This window comes from Hippoglossus hippoglossus, chromosome 17 (genome assembly GCF_009819705.1).
Source record: "Hippoglossus hippoglossus isolate fHipHip1 chromosome 17, fHipHip1.pri, whole genome shotgun sequence".
Classification (NCBI taxonomy): domain Eukaryota; kingdom Metazoa; phylum Chordata; class Actinopteri; order Pleuronectiformes; family Pleuronectidae; genus Hippoglossus; species Hippoglossus hippoglossus.
The window spans coordinates 12,443,941-12,470,374 of record NC_047167.1 but is presented as its reverse complement, the minus strand read 5'-3'; the positions used below and the strand labels follow the sequence as shown (position 1 = coordinate 12,470,374).

The 26,434-nt window shown below is 44.2% G+C and overlaps 2 protein-coding genes across 2 annotated transcripts; one reads left to right on the top strand and one right to left on the bottom strand.

Moving 5' to 3' along the window:
* Positions 1–478: 478 nt before the first annotated feature.
* pax3a (paired box 3a) lies at positions 479–25,289 on the bottom strand. The gene is made up of 11 exons (XM_034614080.1): positions 25,196–25,289; positions 23,901–24,011; positions 17,739–18,334; positions 16,870–17,105; positions 16,299–16,428; positions 15,901–16,041; positions 6,285–6,484; positions 5,489–5,654; positions 5,159–5,379; positions 1,622–1,885; positions 479–627 (listed from the first exon to the last, which is right to left on the bottom strand). The coding sequence occupies exons 3-11, from the start codon at positions 17,821–17,823 to the stop codon at positions 610–612; spliced, it is 1,461 nt and encodes a 486-aa protein (XP_034469971.1). The 5' UTR covers positions 17,824–18,334; positions 23,901–24,011; positions 25,196–25,289; the 3' UTR covers positions 479–609.
* LOC117778494 (E3 ubiquitin-protein ligase RNF186-like) lies at positions 24,966–25,983 on the top strand. The gene has a single exon (XM_034614081.1). The coding sequence runs from the start codon at positions 25,053–25,055 to the stop codon at positions 25,692–25,694; it is 642 nt and encodes a 213-aa protein (XP_034469972.1). The 5' UTR covers positions 24,966–25,052; the 3' UTR covers positions 25,695–25,983.
* Positions 25,984–26,434: the final 451 nt, after the last annotated feature.

The window sequence follows — 26,434 nt, the reverse complement described above, 5'->3', positions numbered from 1 at the left end:
GCATCGGTGTACGTTTAATATCATTACCCTAAGACATTGTGGTGAAGAGGTCCTCAGGAGACCGTCGCGGCTGAACGCAAAACACGTTATCGCCATCAGCCGTAAGAATCCACCCCTCCGCTCCCTATCCAGTTGGCCCCAGAAGCACAGGGGGGCTCACGAAGTCTGCCTCAGCTTCCATCTCTGCCACTTATTACAACAACCAAAACACAGAATCTTGAATGTATTTACTTCCCTCTCCCCACCCCTCCTCTTTTCCTCCTTGAGCGTGGACCACGAACCACGCCAGGTCCTTGGAGCGTGACGTTGACGCATAAGTCAAAGCGAGTGCCAGGTAACAGGAGATGCTGCGCCTTTGGTCCTAATTATTCCAGTCCAACCCCCCGTCCCTCGCCGTCACTTAACCTCCATCTCAATTGGTTTCCTTCCTCGCTGTAGGAGAAACACTTCAACCCCTTTTTTTTACCCACCCAACGTCTCCTGCTTGCTGTCCTCGGGGCTGGGAAGGTTTGGCGAAGGCAGTGAGCATGGGAGGGGGGGTGCAGTCTCTGGAGATGTATCTCAGACTAGCTCGGGAGAAGCCTCCTGCTCGGGCCATGTCGGGGGGCTTCATATAATGAAAGGCACCTGAGGAGGACAAGGAAACACAGATCGGGAGGGTTAAAGAGATTCAGTTTGCTTTTTATTTAACGGCTTACATCCCCTGATGGAAAAAGGACGATTTAAAGTTAAATGAGAGTTGAGATTTTGGACAGTAAGATGGGTGAGAGCAGGTCAGAGTCGGTTTGAATGGAAAACACAGAGAAATAAGAAAACTCCTCGTACGGGACCTCGGCTCTGCTCCACTGATCAGTAACAACTCTAAATCTGACCTCCAGTGGGACACATGGTTCTAATCCTGGCCTGCCAAGGGCCATAATCGCCCCCTGTTAAAGAGCCCCTAACCCTTCCCTTGTACACACACACCTACATGTCTACACTCACGTACACACACACACACATTTCATCAAACCCACAAAACCTATATGTGGCTCCCTCCCAGGCCCGGCTAAATTAATGACATCAAGATGTTGCCACTGATGTCGACATGTGGTGGTGTACCTCAGATCAGCCCCCGACAACAGCAACATGCACCCCTCCCTCCTGTCAAACATGCTCTGGGAAGTGGCTCCTTTCATTTGGCCGGCGATCTTTGTTACGCAGGGGTCATTACATGGCTAGCTGAGGTAGACTGAGGGTTTGATGGGACACTCATCATACGGGGTCACGAAAGGACAGAGGGAAAATGCGTGCGCTGGGCTGTACGACCTGGACGTGCCTCTGCATCGAGCCACGTGGATAGTCCAGTGATGGTAATGTAAACTGAGGTAACCCGCCAGCTAGCGCTCTTTAACATACATGTAATTTCAGCACAGCCCCTGGGTGATTTGAGACGCTCGCTCATCAGAGATGTCCGCGCAATTAACCCGGGTTGTGAGTCAGATAATCAAACCTAAGTAGCTAAACCAGAGGAGGGGTCACAAGAGGACATGGCCGCCAATCAATTATACACAATTTACATTCAACTCTAGAAAATGAGAATCCTTAAACCAGCGGTATAAACAGGGTATTTCAAACGCACCTTGCTCTGACTGTACTGCCCGTACTGGTAGGACGGATGGTGGTCCACGGCGTAGGCGGGGGAGGCGTAGGACGGTGTGCAGTAAGACTGGGTGCTGGGAAGGGTGGGCATGCTGGTCAGGCCCGGTAGAGTGTCCAGGCGCTGGGAGCCGTGACAGCTGGCGGCCATGCCTCCGTTGGGCTCCAGGCCTCCGGTCAGCGGGGAGAGGGCGAAGTCGCTCTGGGACTGGTGTGGCACTCCACCTGGATTCAACAGGCCCATCACCTGAGGGGGGGAATGGAGAGAAATTGATGATTAATATTGAATTGAATTTTAATAAATGAAAATTCAAATAAAATAGTAAATTTGAAAAAAACCAAAATCTAAGGCTTCACGACTCGATCAGAAATACATCTGCCCTGGCTTCCCTCACACGTGGTTTCTCTTCTCTCTGCTCCACTGATACGTTTTATTTTATTTTACCTTGCTGTGACACCTGTATCATGTTTTACAACTGGAATAGACAAAAAATATCTTTTGTGTAAATGCAATGTGTTGGAAGTAGAATATAAAAAGAGTTTTATGTAGAGAAAGGTTCTTTTCATAATGTCTCTCTCTTCTAATTTCTGTTATTGCCCCAAATTCACCGTGTCCTTGAGGCCAGGGTAAAGAGGCCAAAGGGCCAAAGGGTACGTGGGAATGAGAGGCAAGGTGTGTTTGTGTATGTGACAGAGCACTACTGCTCCAACGTGTGGAATCGTGTGTGTAACAGTGTGTGTGTGTGTGTGTGTGTGTGTGTGTGTGTGTGTGTGTGTGTGTGTGTGTGTGTGTGTGTGTGTGTGTGTGTGTGTGTGTGTGTGTGTGTGTGTAGTAGGCACTTTTTGCTCTGAAGTCAGGGGTGTAGGGGTATCAGTGATACATCGTGAACAGCTGCACGTAGGTTTGCGTGAGAAGCAAAGTCATGAAAGTGTCTCAAAAGTGAAGGTAGAGAGAGAATTACAGTCCATGTTAGAGAAAATAGAGATAAAGCCGAGCAAATACCCTCGAAATAACAAAATAACCCGGAGAGAAAAGTTAAAAAAAGAAGAAACGGGTGAAGAATAAATAACACTGAGTAATGTAAAAACAAGGATTTCTCACACACACACACACACACACACACACACACACACACACACACACACACACACACACACACACACACACACACACACACACACACACACACACACACACACTCACAGCCATGTAACCTCAGGTGCCTTTTCAGTGTGTAATTTACAGTTTGTATGATCTGACCTCACATATCTGACAAACAGCAAAGTGCCCCGACAATAAATCACTTCTGTTACTGCAGGGAATGTGCGCACGGCCTCGTGCACTGTCTGTTATTACTATTTGAATATTTCTTCTATCAAATATATATTATCTTAATTTGTATACATGCAGGTGCATAGATTCCCTAGAATACACATTGAATCTGCACCAGGCTTCAGAAAAAGAGATTACAAACTGAATTATTAAATTATTATATTTATTGATGTTTATCCTCACAAAATGAAACATGCATAAGTCTGTTTCTGTGTGTTTGTATGAGAGCAAACATAAGTTTGAGTGGCATGTGCGCATGTGCACGTTTGTGCCTTCGTGTCTGCGTCTGATCAACAAGCTCCTGCGTTCATGTCCACAACTGAAACAGCAGCAGTTTCCCCCAACGCTGTGTCTGTTTTGAGGTTGTTCCGCGGATTAGGTCTCAGGGGGGTGCAAATCCCGACCGCTCGCTTCCTTGGTGAGAAAGGATTGCTTTGGTATGCACCAGATCAGCAGTGAGACGCCCGAGACACTCAGCACCACGGGGGAAACCACCGGCCTGACCGCTGTTTTCAAAAGTCGAGCTAAATGCTCAGACAAGAATATCGCCTATCTAAAGTAAACCTTATCCATATCAAAACTCCACCACGCTCTAATGTGACCATATCTGGAGTGAAATGAACCCCTGAATCTCCAGAAGAGTAGATAGGGTAGAGTAGCTTTTATAGACAAATTTGGAGTTCAGATAACAAGACAATTCCAGTGAGGGTTTAAAACAAAATAGACAAACCTATGTTAGGGAAACTGAAACTGTAAAGTTTTTCAAGAGCACAGAGGTCTTCACGTATAAACTATCAATATCATAGAATTTAATCAATTCTCATTTCAATATCAGGAAATTAATTCTACCCTCATCTGAAATAGAGAGAGCCGCATTGCAATATACATTCAAACAGCTGCAATGAATATGTGAATTAAAACAAATTAGCCAACAAAGTGAGTCATTTGCATAAATTACACACTTTGTTACGAGAGGAAAGATTACTTCGTACCAATCAATTAAGACACTGGAACGTTCTGTGATTGCAAATCCAGACGGGGAAAACATTCCGGGCGCGCCGTCCCCTGTGCAAGATGAGCTGTCCGTTGTGTGAGGAGCTGCCCGTTAAGGTTAATGCTGAAACCATCCATGAGGCTGCGGCACCTTTGGCCTCTTTATTGGAGTTAAAGCCACTCGGTGACCCTGTAGGTATGTGAACCGCAGCCGTACACTCAGTTACAGGACGGCAGCTACGAGCAGGAATGCGAATGCTTAAACAAACTGAAGTACAAATGACGAGTGAGCGCAGTTGAAACCACCGTGCTTGTAGCTCGCTGCGTGTCATCTTCACTCTCCCGTCTCCCTACAGTTTTATATATCCAATAAAAATCCCCAAACAATGATGTATTTAAAAGTAAACATGATGAGTTTTTGAGAAGCAAAACACATATTTTAGTCACTTACTCCAGCTCATATATCAAAGCAGTCAATTATACCTCCAGCCACAATGGTGCCACCCTCTCCTCTCTGACCGTGCATCCACAGCCACAACAAAGCTCCTCTCTTTTTTTCCAACATATATACATCCTCAGGCATTCAAACAGTAACAAATCTGCCCGAGGCAGTTTTTTTATCGGTGACTAACAGGAGTCTGAGATTCTCTCTCATGGGAATTAGTACCCAGCATGCATTGCATGTGGGCTGGCCACCCTTTGTGGCGGTTAAAAGCTCGTTTTACGCCTGTTAGTCCATCTTCTGGGCCGGTAGGGAGCCACTGATGGACACTGATGACTGTGTAATCGACAATAATTGTCTTTTCAGTTTTGATTTGTGTCATCATTGGACATCCATACATCTCTCCTCATGTTTGGTCCCCACTGCCTCACCGGAGACTGACGTTAGCCACATTTCGAATTCATCAAACGCCCCGTCAGAATAAACAAAAATGAAAAGCAACCGTGTTTTTCAGCTTAACAAGATTTCATCAATGTCACCCCAATGACACCTCCGAGGTCACACTGAGGAGTGTGTTAGCCGCACATATGGTGAATTTCCAAACCAGCACGGATCACTAAATGCCTCCTGCTTCCTGGTATAATGTGTGTGTGTGTGTGTTTATTTGTGCATAGGTCTATGTCCATGTAAGCAAATAGATATTATAAGATATATTTCTGTCTTGTGTATCTTTAACAGATGTAAAGACGAACCTGTGGCGAGAGGCTGTTGCTGATGGTGGAGTTCACGGCGTTGCTGTGCCCCGACGAAGTCACAAAGCTGTCCGAGTATCCTGAGAAACCGTGACGTCCAGAAGACAGGCAATACGCGGAGCTCGCGTCCTGAGAGCCCGCTGACGAGCTGAGGCCGCTCTGGTGCACGGACGTGGGCGGCAGCGGCTGCGGTCTGTGGACTGTGCTGGGCTGCTCGGAGACTGTAGAGAATCAAACATTCTACTTAAAAACCTGTGTTGCTAAAATTGAGAAACAATGCTGCTACTGTTGCATAAATGTATAGGTTCGGGTGTGTTCAGTTGGACGCACTTTGAGCTATGGAAGTAGGAGGGTAAGGGCTGTCGGACAGCTGATAGGACTGCAGGCCTGACATGGCCGACGGAGGGAAACCACTGGGGATGAGGTGGTTGAACGCCATCAGCTGACTGGCTCCAGCTTGCTTCCTCCACCGGGCTCTTCTGTTGCTGAACCACACCTGAGGGGTGACAAGAGTGTTTTCATTTTGCCAAAGAGAATAACAACATACATGTTCTTCTTTATTGACGCGTGTGCTTGGTCCGTGTAAATGTATACTTGCATGTGTGCGTGAGGCCTCTCTGACTACAGGGAGCTGAACTGATAAAGATCTTAGCATCTGGAGCGTGCAGTGAAACCACAGACATTACATCTTTGTTAGCTACTGCCAGTCACTGGGTTCAGATAATGCCACAGGGCCAGTTAGAGCTGTTAAAGCCTATATTAGTGTCCTATCTAAATGAGCCATCTATTTTGAGATCTCTGCGCATCATCTTTTTGCAGAGTCCGACCAAAATAAGACGCTGCCCTCGTACACAGTGGGCACAGTGTATCTGTGTTTGTCTGTGTCTGTATGTGCAGCGTAGGGGGAGGCGGGTGCGGGGTCAAGGGTTGTTTGAAAGCGAGGGGGCCATGTCTTATGGTTGTAAGGAATGTTTGGCAACATCCCCGGGCAATTTAACAGCCACATGACACATATCTGTGACAGATCGACACACTGCACTGCTCTGCTGGGGTGTGTGTGTGTGTGTGGGGGGGGGGGGGGACTTTCGGTTGAGGTTTGAAGAGTGCGTCTGTAAGTGTGTCTAACCTGCACTCGAGCCTCTGTCAGTTTGGCCCGCTGAGCCAGCTCCTCCCGCGTGTAGATGTCGGGGTAGTGTGTGCGCTCGAAGGCCCTCTCCAGCTCCTCCAGCTGCTCCGCCGTGAAGGTGGTCCGACTGCGGCGCTGCTTCCTCTTCAGGGGCAGCCCAGGCTCCGAATCCACGTCGGAGCCCTCGTCTGAGTGACTGGCTGAAATTGCACAAAACAAACAAGGGACAAGGAGACAGACTGTTACTTTAAACATTCAGGGGAGTCCAACTGAGAAAGACTGAGTTGAGCTACAATAGCCAGACCCCAGACAATAGATTATGCTGAGTTCGACACATGGTACAGAGCCACCTCAGATTGTGTCCCTCTGCTCCCTTAAACTCCTCAGTAGTTCCCGAGGGGATCAAAAGCCAGAAGCTGCTTGAACATGGATTAAAGAGGACCCGATCCCTCCAGGGCGTCGATTTCCCTGGGACTCTGAGTCTCTCCCAGTCTTAGCCATGCTGTGCACTGTGCCTGTAGGGTCCCACAGTGGAGAGTGGGCAGCCTTTTTGCAGGTGCATCTTAATCTGTTTGTTCAGTTGAGGGTAGAGGAGAGCGACTGGGTAACTGGGAGACAGCTATTGGGGCCTAATTCAGCAGAAGAGGGAAGTCAATGAAGGCTTGAGACTAGAAACAGAGGACTATTGCTGCATTTCAGGGGGAGGTTACCCATCTATTAAATAATGATTAGGTCCACAGAGTAGCGTGACAGCCTGCTATTGTCCGCCATTAAATGTCTGCGATCCCCCCATCTCTTTCTCCGTCATATACTCACAAACATGCATCTGCTGCTGCTGCTGCGTCTGAGCTGTGGGCTTTCACTCAATAAAAGCAGTCTATGACAATGTGTCAAACACAGATGGACACAGAGGCAGAAAGAGCTGGAATCCACTCCCAAATCCACCCCAGAGAGACCTCTTAGACCCTAACGGAGAGGGGTCACTGCACCTTTTCCTCACTCCCGTCTCCGCAGCAAACACCTAGACGCTGAGGGAGACTGAATGAGGGAGCCCGAGGCGGCGAGACAGGTGTAAGCAGCAGAAAGGCTTCAGCAGAACACAGAGGCTCGCCTGTTTCCCCCAGACTGCTCATTCTCCCTCTGCCTTCTGTAGATTTAAAGATTTAATTAAAAAGTGCCAAGTCAGACATGGAGGGGGGTAAGCGGGGATCTCCCCCCGCTTGCCTCTGGAGCCTCTGGAGCCGAAGCAGGAAATGTTTGTGCTGGTTGCCAGTGTGTGTTTGACCAGGCATTACACACGGATTTGGTCCCTGGGAATGTTACTGTGCTCCGGATTGCCGGCACACGAGATTATGACGCTGGGAAGACGTCTTTATTAGGTCGTACTCAGGGTGCCACACTGGCATAAAGGCTCATGTGGGGGGAAATGGCTGAATGCTCGGAAATCCCTCTGGAACATGCGCAGTGAGTTTGGGATGTGGTTTATATAAGTTTGGATGTGGCCTCAGACCAGTTGGAGCAGATTTCAAGTTACATCCACACTAGTACGTATTTGTTTGAAAAAGCATCAAATCTTGGACACACAAGTTTTGGAGCATCTAAAATGGAGAAGTTTGGAAACGCTGTTGGCCCTGTTTTAGTTTGAAAACTCTCTTGCTGCGGTTTTGTGGAGACGGTCAGAAACTGAGATTTTGGGAAACGATGACGTAAACACTCTCAACTGCTTACTGATTGGATCTTTTTTTCAGTCACGATGTAGCCTTCACCGATTTATCAGGCTCCTATCACATGACAAGTGTTGCTGACCCTGTTAATCGGTTAAATTCTGACATGAGCTATTATCTGAGCAATTCCTGTTTACACCGGCACGTGCATGCCCAGTGCACGCAAGCAGCCATGTGATATACGTATCCAGATCAAGTTTGAAAACACTGCTTTCAAAAGAAAATGTAGCAGTATGGATGTAGTCTTAAAATACAAGAGGCGTGAGGAGAGGGTCACACAGCATGAAAATAAATCTGTTTTGTCTGGATTAGTGTAACTTCCATTAATCAGCACATAACCAAACACTGTAGGATGAGACTGGGAAGCTAAGTAACAAGTGGTGTCATTGCTATTTTAATGATGGCAGAGACAAGAAAGAAAAAGACAGAGGACCAATGATGGCGTGGAAACGAAAAAGATTCCTGAGGGAGGGAAGGAGAGCTCATAAAACTCCTCCGAGGAGAAAGCTCCCCATTGGCACTGTAACTCATGTTAACTGCAGGGTGGGGGTGGATCTCTCCTCCTTTGCCCCCTTTATTTCTGTCTTTCCCTCTCTTTTTTTCTTTCTCTCCTTGTGTTTATTATTAGTAACTAGAGAGAAAACACTCCGTCACAGACTCTCCCTTAATGGCAAATGACAGTGTTGCTTTTGTCATCCTCTGGCTCGCGTTTTCTCTTTTGCGCTCTTCCTCCTCTCACTCTTTGTTGTTCTTTTTTTTCTCTTTTTTTAGAAATGATATGGCCGGGCCTTTGTATCTGCAGCAGGGAAAAGCCTGTGGCAGGGCCAGGACTCTATTGGGCGAATTACCACGCTCCATCTGTAGGAGCCATCAGGGACGCCCGGGCCCGCATTCAGGGGCCTGTCACCTGCCCAGCAGGGGAGTGGGAGGGGGGCTGTAGGGGGAGATGGGGGCTGCAAGGCCAGGGGATGAGTGGGGGAATGAAGGATGGGAGGGAGAAAGGGGGGGCACAAAGGGGTCCGGAGAAGGGCTACTGGGGGATGTGGAGGGGCACAGCAGGGGAGCACCCCTTCGTCCCCTCCCTCCATGGCCTGAGGGGCACAAAGTTGGGGGATGGTGGGGTTGAGGGGGTTGACATGAGTAGGAGATCGGAGGCTGAAGGCACCTGAAGAAGATGATGGGGAAGGGGTGTGGGGTGCCATGCTATGGAAAACGAGGGGGTGCTGGTCATTCTTAAAAGCGGGAGCTGTCCCCTCCATCTCATGCATTCACTTCTCTCCCCTCTTTCTCTTTGCTCACCCGCCACTGCTGCGTCCACATCTTTGACGTTTTCAAATTGAGGCTCCTACACGCCGCCGTGGATCAGTTTTGAGGCACGCTGACGCAGAGGCGAGCTTGTTCCCACACATTCCCCGCAACAAACGGCAGAAGAGGATAGCAAACACACAAAGGGAGGCCTCGACCTCCTTACTTAAACACCCAAATCAAATTTTACGCTGCAGCTAAAGCACTGGGGAGCTGAAAGTGCTCCATAGCTGCTCACAGTTTGGCTGCGGCTCTGACAAGGATCTTAACAGAAAGATAGATTATTATCCCTCCAGCGGAAATTGGAGCTGTTGCAGAATTATCCATAAAACAGAAGTATAAAAACAAAGTAAGCTGCAGGTTATTAAACTAATAACAAGCTACTTTAGATATTGGAATGGATAGTGGGTCATTTATTCACAATAGTCCAGGAGGTTGTATGTATCAGAGTTTGGTCGATAAGGCAGCACTCAACAAGTGAATTCAACAGGTTCCTTTTCACTGATAAAATTCAACAAGTGTATTTGCAGGTGTTTCAGTGTCTGCACACAAACAACACAGACGCTCAGGGAGGAACAGATAAGGCCACAGAACGAAACAGAACCGTTTATCGATCAAGAGGGGAGACTGACAGGCAGCGAAGATAAACTCCAGAGGGTCACAGATGTGAACTGAGGGAACGTCCACTTCCATTAGCTTCACCTGCAGCTAAAGGGCCTCGAACAGACCCCCCCCCCCCCCCCCCCCCCCCCCCCCAAAAAAAAGAGAAAGAACACAAGTGAGGATTCCAACCGCGAGAATAAAGACTGCTCTTGTTTACGGCAGAGTCTACAGTGGCCAGGACTTGCCTTGCCAAGCATTCATCCCCCTCCCACCCGCTCAAGAGATGTTAATACGAAGAGACATGCACATGCGCACGGATCTATATATGTGCACACATGTGCATATACATTTAAACACGCAGCCTGAAATGGCGAAAAAAAAAAACGAGGTGGAAAATGTGACAAAGTGTTATCTTATCCTCGAATCGAAATACTGTCCATTGATTTTAAAGGAAGGGGGAAGAAGCAAGGAATTAAACGAAGAGAAGAATAAAGAATTGAAGGGATGGGGGATGAAGAGCGGCAGCGAGAAAGAGACAGAGAAGCGGAGCATATGGGGCAGTTTATAGTCTTGTCTTGGTAGGGGCTGGCTGGCCCTTCCTCCAGAGGCTGTTAATAGAGAAGGTAATTGAGCTGGTGACATGTGTTCCCAACACAAAACAAAGGGCAGAAGAGACAAATGAACTAGTTATTTGCCCAGGGAAGTAGATCTGGCCCTTTCAGGCCACGGAGCACGGTGCGAGTGGGCCACTGAATAAAATAGTGGCACGCCACATAGAGCCAGAGCGAGCAGATGCACTGGAGGAAAAGAATGGTTAACTGACAGCTTATGGGCTCAGCTGGGGTTAACAGTTGAAGGGGAAAAAAATGGGGAGTGAGTGGGCTGCTCACTTGACTTGCTAAAAAGCCCCCAGGAACCCGCAGCTGCCTGGGAAAGGACGGGGAGGGGGTCAGATACAGAGAATGAGAGAGAGAGATGATGATGTGATGGGCAACGAAAAAATGGAGTGAATGAGCGCAGGAGGTTGGCACTTAACGGACAAAGAGCTATAGCTGGCGATATGACGCGGAGAGATGTATCTCTGTCTAATATCGGTGAAGTGACAAAAAGCCACAAAATGGCCCTGCGCAGCTTTTATGTGTGCCCAGTGTGTGGTGGTTATTATTTAGTTCCACTGTGGTGCAGTTAGGTGACAGTTTCACGGTGGCATTTCCACCCTTGGTGCTGGGACAAAGCTACAGCACAGGGCCCACGCAGGGCTGCAGCAACAGGCCAGTCTGCCGCACGTTCCACTCGAACGGAGACTAACCAGCTCAGTCCAGCCTTGTTACGGCCACGCCGACAACCCAACCACGCTCCACATTCAGAATTCTACACTGTAAGACAAAGGTTCATGTCTCGTCCACATCATTTCCTTTGTGTGACGTCACGTCTGTCAGCTCTCGTCTTTTCTCAAACATTATCATAACCTCCTGTTCCTGGGGCCTGATAGTTTTAACAGTGAAGTGACCCCAGGTTAGCCCCTGACCTTTTCACAGCTACCGCACGGCGCTGCAGTGAAAACGGCCTCACCGCTGACCCCCCCAACAAAACTTCACAGACACTCAACAGAGAGAGAGAAACCGTCATTACATTCCATGCCTCTTTTTTTGTTACCCTACCTACTACACTCGTAAGTTGGGTCTTGCTTTCGGTTTTATGAGCTTTGCACATTTGTGGACATTTTCAACGTCAACTGCTGCACGAAAGCTGGTGTTTGGACTAAAGTATATAAATGATGTAACTCTGAACACTTGAAGATCTGCTCTTTTTTTAAGTGGATTTCTTTGTTCTGATAGGTGAAAAAAGACATTAATCAAAACAGCAACAGAGTTGTGCTGGCATGTCCATAATGTGCAATGTGCTGGATGAAACAGCTCCACAAAAACTGAGGCTAAACAAAGTTAAGTGATTGACAACGCTGTCTGGCTTTACTCAATTAACTATCCCATTGTGCCTCTCTTTGCAGAGTCCCCTCGCCCCCGACCCTTTTCTCTTCCCACTCCTTTATCCTCCCCATCACAGAGTTTTGCTTGGCTAATACTTCCAAGGAAATAGAGAGCTCTTTTTCTGCTGGGGCTCCTCTCCTTGACCTTCCATTGCTCGCCACTTCTCTTTCAGTCACTTCACGGTGTCTCTGGGGTTAGTAGGGAGAATGTGGAGAGTACATCAGCGCCAAGGGGCCGGCTCGGGGCAGGACCCCGGCCCATTACTTCAAAGTTGGCCTGCATTCATTAATTGTCCTTTGAATTAATATTGGAGGATCACAATGTGGGTGCCAACAGAGAAAGAGGCTTTAATGAAGCATAGAGTCGGCATTCAGTTGCAGATCAGCTAGTGTGGATTTTTTTTTCTTTTCTTGAGAAAGACAGAGCCTTGAGAATCATGTCGACACTGAGTATTTATACTTTAGAAGCATCTATCTGTCTATCTGTCTATCCGTCTATCCGTCTATCCGTCTATCTGTCTATCTATCTATCCATCTCTCTATCTAACATCACAACCTTACAAATACATTTTGAATTCTGGTTTGTTTTCTCGAGTAGTCCACTGAGCTAAACCCGCATTATAAACATTATTAACAAGAAAACCCCAAATATAACTTTCTCCTGAGAGGAAAATGGAAGTGTGTCTGCAGCAGACATTCCTCTGGTTGGACGGAGGCCTTCTGTCTCCTGTAACCAGCCTCGTCTAACCCTCCAATCTTTCACTTATTCACCGTGGAAATGCAGGGACCCCTAACAAGCCAGAATCAGCGTCTACCTCTGTTTACAGCTGCGGGTTATTGCAATCCTGCTCTGTTGCTCCCCCCCCCCCCCCCCCCCCCCCCTCCCTGTGTGTGTGTGTGTGTGTGTGTGTGTGTGTGTGTGTGTGTGTGTGTGTGTGTGTGTGTGTGTGAGAAAAGTGTCTGTTTATATTCATATTTGTCTCATGAGAGCAGAAGTTAGGAAAACATCAAATCAGATTAGACGGCTCAGATGTGGTGTAAATTTGCTACCAGAGTTCAAAATCTGAGCGTGGATTAAAGAAACATTTAGACTGCCTCAAAACATCGTACACTCCAACGGCGCAAATATGATCTTTCTGCTCCGAATATTCCCCTCGCTAAATCCATGCAAAAGTCACGGGGAGCCACTCACCCAGTTTATTTACACAAACAAAGTCCCACTCAGCTCCGTCGACAAAAGCTGCTAAATCTTTCATGTTTTGTCAGCACTTGATTCCTCCTGTCCCTCTGGCTATTTGCCTGCCTCCGGACAATGGGGGCAGGAGAATGGCAGCAGATTGTTGGAATGCACCTCAATGAAACCAATTATTACATGTTGACTGCGTTCACCATGGCAGATTTGAAAGAACTGGGCTCATTCAATTTGGCACCGCAGGATTCCCTTTAAAGAAAAGTTATCCCTTTGACTGTTTGTATTTCTGAGCTTTCTTCTCCCCCCCCCCCCTCTCCCTTTCACCCCCACTGCCATAAATTGATCCTGTGAGAGTGGCAACTCCTCTTTTATGACTTTGGTTACTTTAATTAGTTAAATGAGGCCAAAGTGCTAACAGTAATAAATAGATTTAAGGATGCTATCAATTAATTCAACCGCTCGTGGAAAAGAAAAAATACTTGACACCACTGGATTAAAATCATACACCGAAGTTACACTGAGCTGGATACATTCCTGCTCTATGACCAAATGTGACAAAAATGACATGACACAGAGGATTCTCTCACACATAACTCAGCCGTGCATGTTTTTTAGGTTCTGTACACGGGCGTGAATTCCCTCCACACAGCTCAACAGTTGAGGAGATGCAACAACTTTGCATCAGCCTCATCCCAAGCAGCAAGCATCCTTTTCCCACAATATTCCAGCCCACTTGCCATGCAGACCTGGGGCTGCCCAGTATACTTTATCCCACAAACCTCAGCAAGTCCCTTTTCCCAGACAAATAAATCTAAATGAGTCAGCTTTGATCTTAGCACTTAAGGGAAGCCAACAATAGTGGTAGAGGAGAAAGGGGCAGAGAGCAACAGGCCCTCTCCCCACCGCAACAATAGCCTCTGCAAACACCTACTTAATCAATATTTGGCCAGAAGACACTCTCCCAGTCCCCAAAAACCACGCTTTTCACATTCTAATGAAGTGCCATAAAAGAGGAAAAACAACAACAACTTCCACAAAGAGACACAAGAATGAAATAGTGCTGTTGCGTATATCAGTGAGGGGAAAGTGTCTCGGAGCTGGTTGTATGCAAGAGGTCATGTTTTTGATGTAAAATAACTAATGTCATATGTTCTCTTCGAAATAATCAATGTGCCAAAAAAGTATGAATTAAAGAAGAATACATTACCATCCTCGCATAATTCCTGTGAGTTGTATTAAACACAGTTCTTTAAGTTTGAAAAAATATTTTTTAACTGGCAAAAATGCTAATTAAATTAATTTAACAACAGGGGTCCAAATGAATTGATCCTGTTTATTGATTATTTACATTTCTAAGCGTCTAAAATGATTTATTTGTTTTGTGCATGTATAGATGAGCTGTAGGAGTGTTTAGGGATGTGTCTCGCCGCGGGGAGAGGGAGAGGGAAGTGGCCACAGATACTGCATGAATGTGTGCGCCCTGGGCGGAAAGGAAAGGGGCGGACTCTGCCCGAGATGAAAGTGGAGAGAAATAAAAGGTTTGGGATTTAATCTAGTGGAGAGAGGGGTTTCCCCTGCGCCCACTGACTGAAGGCGTCGTGCTCACTGCTCAAAGACTGTGTAAAAAAAAAAAAAAAAAAGGCTCCGTGCGCAAAAGCAACGGCACCGTTCAATTTGATTACGCAAAGAGGCCTGATGTGAATTTAACACATTTTGCGCAAACATCATGCACTTCAAGCTGTTGCCAGATGTGTTAACTTAATGTTTATATTGTTTTTTCTGCAGAACTAAAGTTATCATCTATAACAGACTAAAACCAAAAGCCAAATAAAACCGCAGCATTGAAAAAACACTGAATAAATCAGTGCGTAAAGACGTGACATTGCAAAAACATTAACCACCATTTCTAGAGGAGTGTTCATCAATAATTAACTATAGATTTCATTGTGTCCCCAACAGCAACACTCTCCAGTCTCCAGATCGTAAATCAACAGGTGTTCAGCAGTTTCCCCCGGTTTCTTTCTCAATACAAACTGTAAACATGTGCAGAAAGCGCACAGATTGGCACTTTTTTTTTGGAGCATTCTATAAACCAAGTGGCACCGAGGCCTTTTGGTTGTCCCTGAATAATTCATCGCTCATTGCGGGTTCATAATGTCTTCTCCGGGCCCTTTGTCTGCGCACTTTTTTCTCCCTTTCTTTTCCTATTTTGAAAGGGCCTGGCGTCTTTTTCTTCACCACTGAGCCGCTCACTGGAGTTTGGCTTTTGTGTGCGTCAAACTGAGGTGTGAGCCTCAATGGACTCTCCCTGCTTTGTCCCCTGAAGTTCATCCCCACGAGTCCGATGGAGTGTGATTAAATAAATAAATAAAAAGTTTCTCAAGCTTGAAAGTTTGACAAATGTTTGATTATCGACTTAAAATAAATCTCTTGACATTTGTTTAATCTAGGAAACTTAAATTATAGGCAATTAAACCAAAAACGGTGCGCAATTTTACATGCGTAGAAGTTATATTATGATTGTTATTATTATGATTATTATTATGATTGTTATTAGTAGTATTAGTATGAGTATTATTATTATCATTATTATTATTATTATTATTATTATTATTATTATTATGAAATTTACTCTTAGCACCCAACATGTTAATTGCAACTGAAAAAACTAACTCAGGAATAAAAACATCTACAACCTTTCACAACCTGAATATTCTTGTTCAGCGTGTTAACAGATGTATTCTGGAGACTGTAAGAGACACACTGCAGCGAGGTAAAAGAAAAAATCATGACTGATGAACTCACATCTGTCTCCCAGGATTCCGTCGATGCTGTGTTTTGTGCGCGGTTCGTTTTCCTCCATCTCCCTCTTCACCACTTCCTCATCATCCTCATCCTCAGCGACTCCGCCGAACTTGGAGCGCATGATGCGGCTGATGGCGCTCACTGAAGGAACAAGGCAGAAGTTTGGACAAGTAGAAGTTAGTGGATACAGTTGATACAAATCAAGCAAAAAAAAAAAAATCCTCTATCTAAAGCATAACGTGTCCAAATAAAAAATTATGTTCAAAAGATTAGAGGGAGCATTTTCATTTTGTCCCTTTTTTCGTTTAAAATATTTCGAAAATAAGTCAGTTTTTTAGTATAATGTTTAAATTAGTCTCATTCTTCTTGGTGATCACACGTTTTAAACTTTCTCCAACCTGAGGGGACGTTGTTCCTGTCGCAGATTCCATCTTTCAGTAACTTGTCCCTGATTTCCCAGCTGAACATACCCGGGTTCTCTGACTTGTACTCCTCGATTTTCTTGTCCACCTCTGGAGCAGCGGTTTGCTTTGGTGAGAGGAAGAAGAGAAGAAAAGTTGTTTGAGTTTACTTATCGTATTTTTTTTTTTGAGATTCCAGGCCTCAATTATGGGCGAGAAAGAAACGTTTAATTATTTACTGGCCTTAAGATTTAGAGTGACAATGCAAACGCAACCCAATAATTCACAGTCATTGTGCCACAGAGGCTATAAAGTCAAACTCCATCAACTTTTACGCACTTGCACATATTGTAAAGGATTTTGCCTCAGAGGTCCACTTGAACTACACGACTTTTAACCAGCTCTGTTACTTTTTATAAGCACATAGAATATTAAATTTAATTAAGTTAAAACCTCTTAAATAAAGTCTCCATCTTAATATGGCAACTGCTGCTGTATAAACGACATTTTAAGGCACATATTAACGAGGTCATTTTACGGTTTTCAGTCCACCGGTCGTGTCTCTCACCTTTGGCTTGCTGCCTCCGATGGCCCCCGGCCGGATGGAGCCGGTCTCCTGGTACCGGCAGAGGATCTTGGAGACGCAGCCGTGGGACACCCGCAGCTGCCGGGAGATTACGCACGGCCGGACACCGTGATGGGCCATCTCCACGATCTTATGGCGGATATGGTTGGGGAGAGGTCGGCCGTTTATGAAGACGCCGCCGAGCTGGTTGACCCGACCCTGTCCTAACGGAGTGGAGACTGGAGACATGTGTAGGAGGGTTTAGTTGCATGAATACTCGTAACTTGGATTTAAAATATGGCTCTTGCATTTGTTTTATGAATTACCCTAATATTCCTCTACGGGCTGTATTTTTTTTTTCTAATGGTTAGAAGCAACTCACAAATTAAATTATTTTTAAAGTATAATCTAACATGGAAAATAAAGGTGGTTATGGCATCAAATATATCTAAATAATTACGTCCTCAATCTTACATGCAATACGCTATGTTGACTTTTTAAAGTTTTGAAATTGTCCTAAAATATAGGGGACAAAGAAATAAGAAAAAAACGACAAACCAACTCTGAAAAGATTAAAATAGTATAAAATTATGTAAAAATATTCAAATGTGAGATTAGGGTGAGACGTGATAAAATATAAACATATATATATATATATATATATAGGCCTATACTGGCTATTTGAAAATGGTGATCATTTGTTTATCAAATTAACATACATTTCAAATTTGAAAGATGAAATGAGATAGTTGATAATAATATTTTTGTGTGTTTACATCATGTCTGAGGCCGATCTTGATAACTTTGCTTAAGTTTTCTAAAAGTTAAATTAGCCCTGAAACTTTGAGCAGCAACTGGTGGCGGTGTCTTACCCTCCAGAGAGTATCCTCCCCGCGGGTAGTTCTGGTGAGGAGTCGGTCTCATCATCATCGGTAAACCTCCAGCCAGCGCTGTCATGGCTCCTGACTCTCTGTCAGGTTTCACACTGGAAACAGAGCTACCTCTGCTTTTTTGTTTTTTAATCCGACAAAATAACCTTCTGTGAGTTGCAAAATTTCAAAACTTCTCTGCAGACGCGACGCAGCCTCCCTTTTCCTTCGAGTAACAGGTTGTGCCAGACCCGGAGACAAAAAGGGTGAATCCCTCAGAGACGAGTGTATCCAGAGGTGGATGCGCGCTCAGGTGAGAGGTAACAAGTCAAACGGCAGGTCGCTGACAGTCCTCGAGGCTTGAGTGGAAGCTTTGAGAGGATGGATGGCAGGCAAATATTTTATCTGTGCTCGCTGTCCCCTCTGACTCCGCGCTGCGCCCCCTGATTGGCCAAACACCCGGACGTTTAGAGACCACAGGAGCTCTGTGATTGGACAGCAGGAGCTCTCTTCTGTCTGGATTGACCTCACGAGGTCAGTTTGTCGTGTCACAAGCTTCAAACTTTGTGTGCACGACTTTTATCAAAAGCCACAATCACCTGAGCGAAGATACATCTGATTTGTTGTACTTTCTTGTGTCTCCTGAGAAATGTGGACTGTTATTATTGATGGTCTGGATGAGAAGGAGGTTTAATGACATGAAACTGGATCAGGAAGGGAAAAAATACACGTTGATTTTGAAAGCTTACGATGTAATAAAGTCGGATAAAGTTATAAAGTTTTCAAGAAAAAATATTATTTTGAGCATTGACAAATTGATGACTAATAATTCCCTGGTACACACACACACACACACGACTTAATGTTAGTGAAAGAATAATTGAGGCTTATTAATAATTCTAATATCAGCACAATAAAGTGGCCAAGTTGCTGTTGTTAGTGCGTTGATATAGGTCTGTTTTTATTTTTACTTGACAATGTGCATCATCATTATCATAATTATTATAATAATAATAATTATATAAGATTCAAAACAACAAATGAAATAAAGCAAGTGAAACTTATTGATAGAAGGTATGTGCATGCTATTAAATAGCATGTGACATTGTAAAGTTCTTATCATATTATTATTATTATTATTATTATTATTATTAGTAGTAGTAGTAGTAGTAGTATTAGTATTATTAGTATTATTATGTCAATCATTAGAGCACTAGGGGGTTCACTTCCTGTGTTGTGATTCATTCTATAGTCCACACTGTAAAAAGTTATTATTATTGTGTGTTGCAGTAAAATTGATACGCATTATAATATATATATAATGCTAAAAGTGATGCTAAAAGTTTCTTTTCCATACGAGGATTTTTTTTAAATTAGAATTGATTCAGGCAGAAAAGTAAATTCGGGCAGCCTCTCCTAACTTTCCGGATTTTTTCGCTCAGACAATAGAGGAATTCTGGACGTGGAGATGCATGAGGATCAATTTTTTCTTCCACGAACTCCGCCGCCTCCTACGCAAAGAGGCAGCGCTGCGCGGTCATCAAGCAGTTGCACTAATTCAACAATAGGTGCTGTGCGGACGCGTGGTTGAGCCACACGGCGGTGTAACACATCCGTGCAAATGCTCGATTATGGACATAGAAGCACATGAGCGATCATTTGACTTTTCTGCAGCTTGTAGAGTTTTGATAATCATGATAATTAGGCGTGTTTAATTGACCGATGCTTTTTTTTCCTTTTCTCCCTCCCTCAGGAGGAAGACTGACTCAGATGTGAGGCCTCCTCCTCCTCATCCCTTCATTCTGGTTGGTCATGACCTCTGCATCAGACGAACTGATGCGTCACCAGGAGCGGACCCTCTGGCTGATAATAACTTGATCACCATGTTTGTCAGTACTTGCTGCATTATTGTGTAAAGTTAAGAAAAGTGTATTGTCACAGCCTCATACAGATGTCAGCTCAGGCTTCTTTGTGAAAATGTGAATGAGCAAATCCAGCTGTTTGTTGAGGTGCTACTGGTGAGACCGATTTTTAAAAAAAGCAGAAAACCCCCCGGACACGGATGGAGCGCGGAGGATGCAAAATCACAATTTTCCATCTTTGTTTTGCTGAAATACATCTCAACTTTATCACAGCAGAGAGTCGTTTTCCTTTTGCTTTCATGACTGTATCCCTCAGCGTGTGGGTGTATGTTTTTATTCTTTCTATATGAGACAGAAAAAAAATGAAGTAATGGACACAGAACATGTGGAAACATTATATGTCCATAAAAGAAGGAGTTGGGGGGTTATCACACTAAAGTTTGACTATCATGAAAAGGATATTGGATCTACCATGTCAAATCAATTAGCCCAGAGAGGTAAGCTGAGTCAGAAATGTGCTGCGGTGGAGGACCAAACGCACTAAAAATAAGGAACAAAACGGCCCCAAAAAGAAAGAGTGTGTTGCAAGGACCCGACACACACACAGAATAAGCCAGCGGCTTTGGAGGCTATATTTCTAAACGTTAGAAAAAAACACAATAATTTGCTCTGCCTCCACTAAAGATAAAGTTAGTCTAATAGTCTATAGGCAGCTCTGATCTAGGCTGTTACCTTGGAGAGATAAGGTCCTATACATTGCATCTGACTGAAGCTTATTTAGACTGGAAACAATCTCCACTCTCTCCAGAGCCACTTGCAACATGACTCAGTATTAACGATAAGCACGGCAACAAGATCAAATGTAGATAGACATTTAGAGGCAATCAAATCATCAGTGTGATTATCTGAGTATATAGAAGGTAAACTGCTGAATAAACACACTTCTACTCATTTAGAAAGAATCTGTCGCGCACTCCTCATGATAGATACTATAACTGCAGCAGGTCTAACTGACTGTGACACACAGTGATAGATACCTTGTGTTTATCACACTCATTTGCATTATTCATAGGGTTCAGGTCAAATAACTGTTTGGCTGTTAAACAGCATGTGTTTATCCTTTATTAGTCTTCTGAGAATAACACCACTGCTGTGAGGTAATTTTAAACAATGTGCCATAATATGAGTTTCTACACTGCGGACCCCTTCACAGGGCCAATCACAGCCGAGGCTTCGGCACAGTGTGATTAATAAAAACTATTACTCTGCATTACTGTAAAAACTCATTTGGAAACAATGAGCAATGCTGTTTCTCTGCTGCACTGTCTCTAAATAAAGCTGGGGTGTAGAGTGTCCTCCACTGAAATACTGTCTTCATTCAACAAGTTTGCATTTATTATTCTTGTGTTACTCTTGTGCAGAATAAAGCTAAAGCTAAATGCAAACACAGGTTTCTATGTTAATGCTGGATGCTGGACTCCTATAACGCCATTCAACAATCTGATTAATTTCATTTTACATCCGTTTAGTTTGACGTTCTACCTGCAGCAGTTCAGCGCCGACAATGCAAAAGAGCTTTGCATCACAAAGGCTACAGAGCGAACGCTGTTTGAAACAGGAGAAACAGATTAGAAGAAAGGTCGTCAGTGGTGAGATAGGCATCTGTGAAACGTTGTATCTTCAGAATAAGGAAATCCACTCTGTGATTTGTAGCCTTGGGGAGTTACTTTTACAAGGTGCCTCCAAAAGGTGCACTGTTTTCCCAATGTGTTTGATCTTATCAAATATATATGACCCACAACTTTTCAGAGAGGGGGACTCAAACTGACTGCAGTTATCATAACAAAGGGACACTGGGTGCATCCAGGTGTGAGGGAGAAGATAAGAAAAACTGAAGCGTTAGCCATACGGCCTGTGGGCATGCAGGGTGATTTTAATCGTTCAGTAAATGAGGACCAAAAACAGTGAGCTAATAGTTTATGGTCCCATGATGAACACGCAGCGTTACCTCCGCTTAGATTCTTATCTGTCTAAAACATTGAACCCTAACCTGTGACTGACAGAGGAGGATTTCCTACTTCCCCCCCAAACCACTGCATCCATTTTAATAGAAGGCTGGGATAGCTCAAGAGATATTTGAGACTTAGCGTATACTATTATTATTATATGATTATCTACAAAAAAACTGAGCTTGCAGAATTTTTACTTTTTAAAATGTGTACAATACAATCCATGTGTAAAATATCAATATGTCATATAGATGAATCTCAGAGTGTAAGTGTTGTACTTGATCACACATTTTCAATCCTATATGATATCCTGGATCTCCATACTCGATTGCATTTAAGAGCAATTGGAAGTGTTGAAATCTTTAAAACCAAGCTTAAAACATATGCCTCTTTATCCTGACCTTTGATAAAGTTTGATTTATAGACATCATGTTATTGCCTCTAAATGTTATTCAAACTACTGTCCATTATTATCTTAGTATGTGTTTTTATCCCATTTTTATTACTTAAATTTTGTCTATGTATGTTTTAAATTTGTTTTTGTTCTGATGATGAGCTTGTAAAATCTATTTTACGTTTACGTATTTTGTTTGTTTTGTCTATTCTTGGCTCATCAGTCAATTGTGAAGCACTTTGAAGTGCACTCGCCTGTATAAAAGCTGCTATACAAATAAAGTTGGATTTATTCATGTCAGCAACTGACAACTCACCTTCCCAGCATGATATATCTGTGAGCCTATTCCAACAAGTAGTATGAACATAGTTATTTACTCTGTTTTGATAAATTATTATACATTATATATATAAATTACTTTTTCAGCTATCACACTGTTGTAAAATCCTTAATAGCATGTGACTGAAATCCAGTTGGACACAAGATGTTACTGCCCAACTCTATATATATAAATACCATCACTGTGCAAACGTGCATGCATTGGCCACAAGAGGGCACTTTTTGGCTCAGTGTATGGGGACTCATTCTACAATTCATACTTGTATGTTATCTGATACATTGAAGGCCACCATAATACATCTTACATGAATATTTCTGTAATCAGACTCCTCTTCACAGTAAGTGAAGAGATGAACTAACATAGAAATCGGGGTGTGCGATATTTTACTTCTGTAAAGCTGACAGGGTTGTATTTCTGAACAGTCAGGCCGGAGGAGAGAATATTTGACTGCTGAAAGGTGTCAGAATCAGAATTGGGTTTACTGCCAAGTAGGTTTATATATTATTATATTATTAATATTATATTATATTATTTATATATGGAACTTTCTGTGGTGTGTTTGTACAATATAAATATAGATTTTCTTTTTTTTAAATGGGGAAAATAGGAAAAATAGGAAACAAAAAATGAAATAGAATAGAAAATATTATAGGCTACACGACTAAACAACCATGTGATTCCCCCTGGATTGATTCTCCAGCACTGAAATAATTTATTTCCTGCTTAAATGGTTATATATTGCACTACATGTTATAAAGCCTAAAAATCAACTCGTTGCTGTAACATGAGTGGAGTGGATGCTGCACCAAAGTGTGTTGAGCTATGGCTTGGCAAACACGGGCCTATACAGTGAAGGTTCCTAACAGAGATTTGCCTTGGATCAAAGATTTCTCTAATAAATCTTAATGAAAGCAAAATACAGCAGAGCCAACATTCCCTAGGTGCTACACAAACTCTGTGTTATAACCTCTGCCGATTTCCATGAATATATTTCAAATGGGTGAGGCGTGACTCAAGGAAGAACCAATTACATTTAGGTGCAGATCATATCAGGGTGTAGATGCAGGAATTTTCTTTCCCCCCCACTTTCTTTAAAAATTGCAAAATAGGGTGTTTTTCAACATCTTATTTGATTTCTCAGAGAATAATTCATGTATCTTGATGAAAAAAATCTGCCATGTTTAGGGGACTGATATTAATGAGTGTGTGCAATTTGGTGCAGCTCCAAATAAAAACCTAATGAATTTAAATGTGGTTTCATAAGGGGACTAATGGGCCTTGATTGACATATGCACTCTACGGGGGGCCATTGTATTTAATGTGATTTATTGTGATATGTGTGTTTAACCAACTTGTAAAGCCAAAAGCAAATGACCACATCTGGGAGCAATAAAGTTAATAACAATACAAAAATTGTTATAGGAGCAGTAGTAGAAGTAGTGGTAGAAGTAGTAGTAGTAGTAAACTTGGAGTGGTTGTTGAGCTATGGGAAAGAAAGTTGTTTTTTAACTATGTGACAGCAGTTAAAACACATACTGCACATAAAGCACGTGCACTGACATCTGTCTGAAGAGTCCTATAGGTTTATTGGATGTTTCCATGGTTACGTCCCATCCAGCTGAAGGTGTCACCGCCGCTCGTGCCGCTGGGAGCTGTCCACAGGCCGTGGTGCTGAAACGCAGAGGAGACAAACACACGGAGCTGCTCTCAGGCCCGAACACACCTGGTATCAACATGTGGTTCATGTGCTCATATCACAAGCAGACAGCTCTAAATACAGGTGTGAACGCACTATATAGAAAGTGGATATAGATCCAAATCACGCCAGACCTCATTCGGAGGTGTCTGTGTGAACGCACATGTCCTGGGCCACATATGAAGGACCTCCTGACGTCCTCTGACCTACTGCAGTTTCACTACGAATCGAGGGTTTATTTTCTCTTCTCGTTGATTGTTCGTTGTTTGTAATCACCGTCTCAAGACATAATGATCGATACATCCCTTAAATTGATAAAAACTTGATTCACAGAGCCTCTCTCTCACTCTCTCTCTCTCTCTCCACCTGTCTCTCTTGCTCGTTCGCTTGTACGGACACACGCACACAAACTCAGACTGGGTAAAAACAACATAAATTGGTCTCCGTGAACAGAAATGATGTACGTGTTTATTTGCATATAGGGCGGGGAAGCGAGATCCTATCTGAGATCCGATCAAGAGACCCATGTGGGGCCACGTGTTACTACAGGTGTGAATGCAGGCCCTCAGAGCTGTCCACTTGTGATCGGATCACAAGAACCACATGTTAATACCAGGTGGGTAAACGGGGCCTGATCTGTGTCTGCGGGCGCTAAAGTCTAATGCTATACGGTTAAATAGACCTATTAAATCAACCGCTCACACATGACCCGCACTGTGACGAATCGACCAGGTGACAAACTGAGGGGAAATCGATTTGTACAAGTCGATCGACTCGATCTTTTGTTTACGTGGGAAACGGGGGTTTTAGTTCTGGTTATATGATCGTGGTGTCCACGGGTTTTGCCCCCGGGTCGGTCACACATCAAGCGGATGGAAGCGAGACAGCCACCGGGGGCTCAAGCAGCTTTACCGGGTTCTCACTCTAAAACTTGTTTATTGTCATCCAGAAATAATGCTGTGAATTTCTGATCATCCGTTTCAGTGTGTTGTATAATAAAGCTGTTTTTGAACAACATGGCGGAGGAGGTGAGCACTGAGGGCGACTGTGGCTCTGCGGGGACAGACTCGTTTCCCGTGGAGGATTACGAATGTAAAATATGCTACAACTACTTCGACCTGGACGTCCACACCCCCAAAGTGCTGGGCTGCTCCCACACCTTCTGCCTCGAGTGCCTGGTCACGCTGCACTCCCGGGACGGCCGAAGATGGAGGATCGGTTGCCCCGTGTGTCGCCACCGGACTCCGGTGCCGGAGTACCGGGTGCACAACCTCCCCAACAACACCGCGGTGACCGAGGCTCTCCCGCTGAAAGAGCTTGTGACCCCAGACTTCCATCCCGCGGGTGCATCTGTCTCCCCTGCAGCAGCCTCCACAGAGGGCGAGGACAGCGGTCATGCGTGCAAGCGAGTGGCGTTCACGACGGGCTGCGTGTGCGCCATCTTCTCCGTCCTGTCCACGGCGGTGCTGCTGTTTCTGGGTCTCGTCTTTGTGCACAACTTCAACAGCAGCGTCTCACCGCTCGGCCCAGTGTGTCTGTTCGTCTCCAGCCTCCTCGCCCTGTTCTCGCTCATCCTCACGTGGCTGACGTGCCTGCTGAGGTACCGACCTGAAACTGGAGCGAGCAACTTCAGTTCCCACAGCTCCTATGTACCGTGATCGTCCGGCTGCAGAGCTAACGCATGAACTCATCTCAGCCAGTATGAGAGTGTGAATTTATATATTTATATTTATTGTGCTAAGACCTCCTTCTAGATGCCTCTGTCAGTATAAACGACTCAATGACAACACACTGACCTTTGTGGACAGGTTTCATGACAAATAAAGTGGAAACTAGATTTTATGTGACAATTTATTGCTTAACATATGTTCGCCTATACACAGGATTTCTTTAAAAAATCTCGAATCCAATCATCAGAATTTTAGGCAATAAATTTGCCTTTAAAAAGTTTTAGACCACGCTTAAGAACAGTTTTGATTGTGAAGGTAACACTACATGTATAAAGTTGCATTAATTTTAGTCTAACTATTAAATGTGAAATTGTATTGATCGCACTGGACCAAAACAGTAACAATAACACAATAAATAAAACCATGGAACCAGTTTTGGTGCTAGACTGGACTTAAGTGTGTGTCCATATACTCTTTAGCTTTTCCTCCGTATGATGCATATTTGGAAGTTGTCGCAGAAGGCATTCTGACATGTGACAGTAGGAAAAGCACACGTGTAAATAATAGAACGAATGATGACGGCTGCTGCTTCAGTCTCAGGTGCCTGGTTTTGTGCACACTAGCTCACTGTCACACTGTAATGACTCTCAGGGGCTGGAATAGAACAGTAAACTTGTTGCTTTTCTTACCGTGACAAGTCAAAATGTCTCCTAAAAAGTTCTGCTTTG

Coding starts and splice junctions, on each gene's coding strand:
- LOC117778494 (XM_034614081.1), top strand. CDS start 25,053: ATGGCGGAGGAGGTGAGCACTGAGGGCGACTGTGGCTCTGCGGGGACA.
- pax3a (XM_034614080.1), bottom strand. CDS start 17,823: ATGACAGCGCTGGCTGGAGGTTTACCGATGATGATGAGACCGACTCCT. Junction 16,042..16,298: donor CAGGAACAACGTCCCCTCAG/GTTGGAGAAAGT, acceptor TTGTTCCTTCAG/TGAGCGCCATCAGCCGCATC. Junction 1,886..5,158: donor GCAACAGCCTCTCGCCACAG/GTTCGTCTTTAC, acceptor TCCCCCCCTCAG/GTGATGGGCCTGTTGAATCC.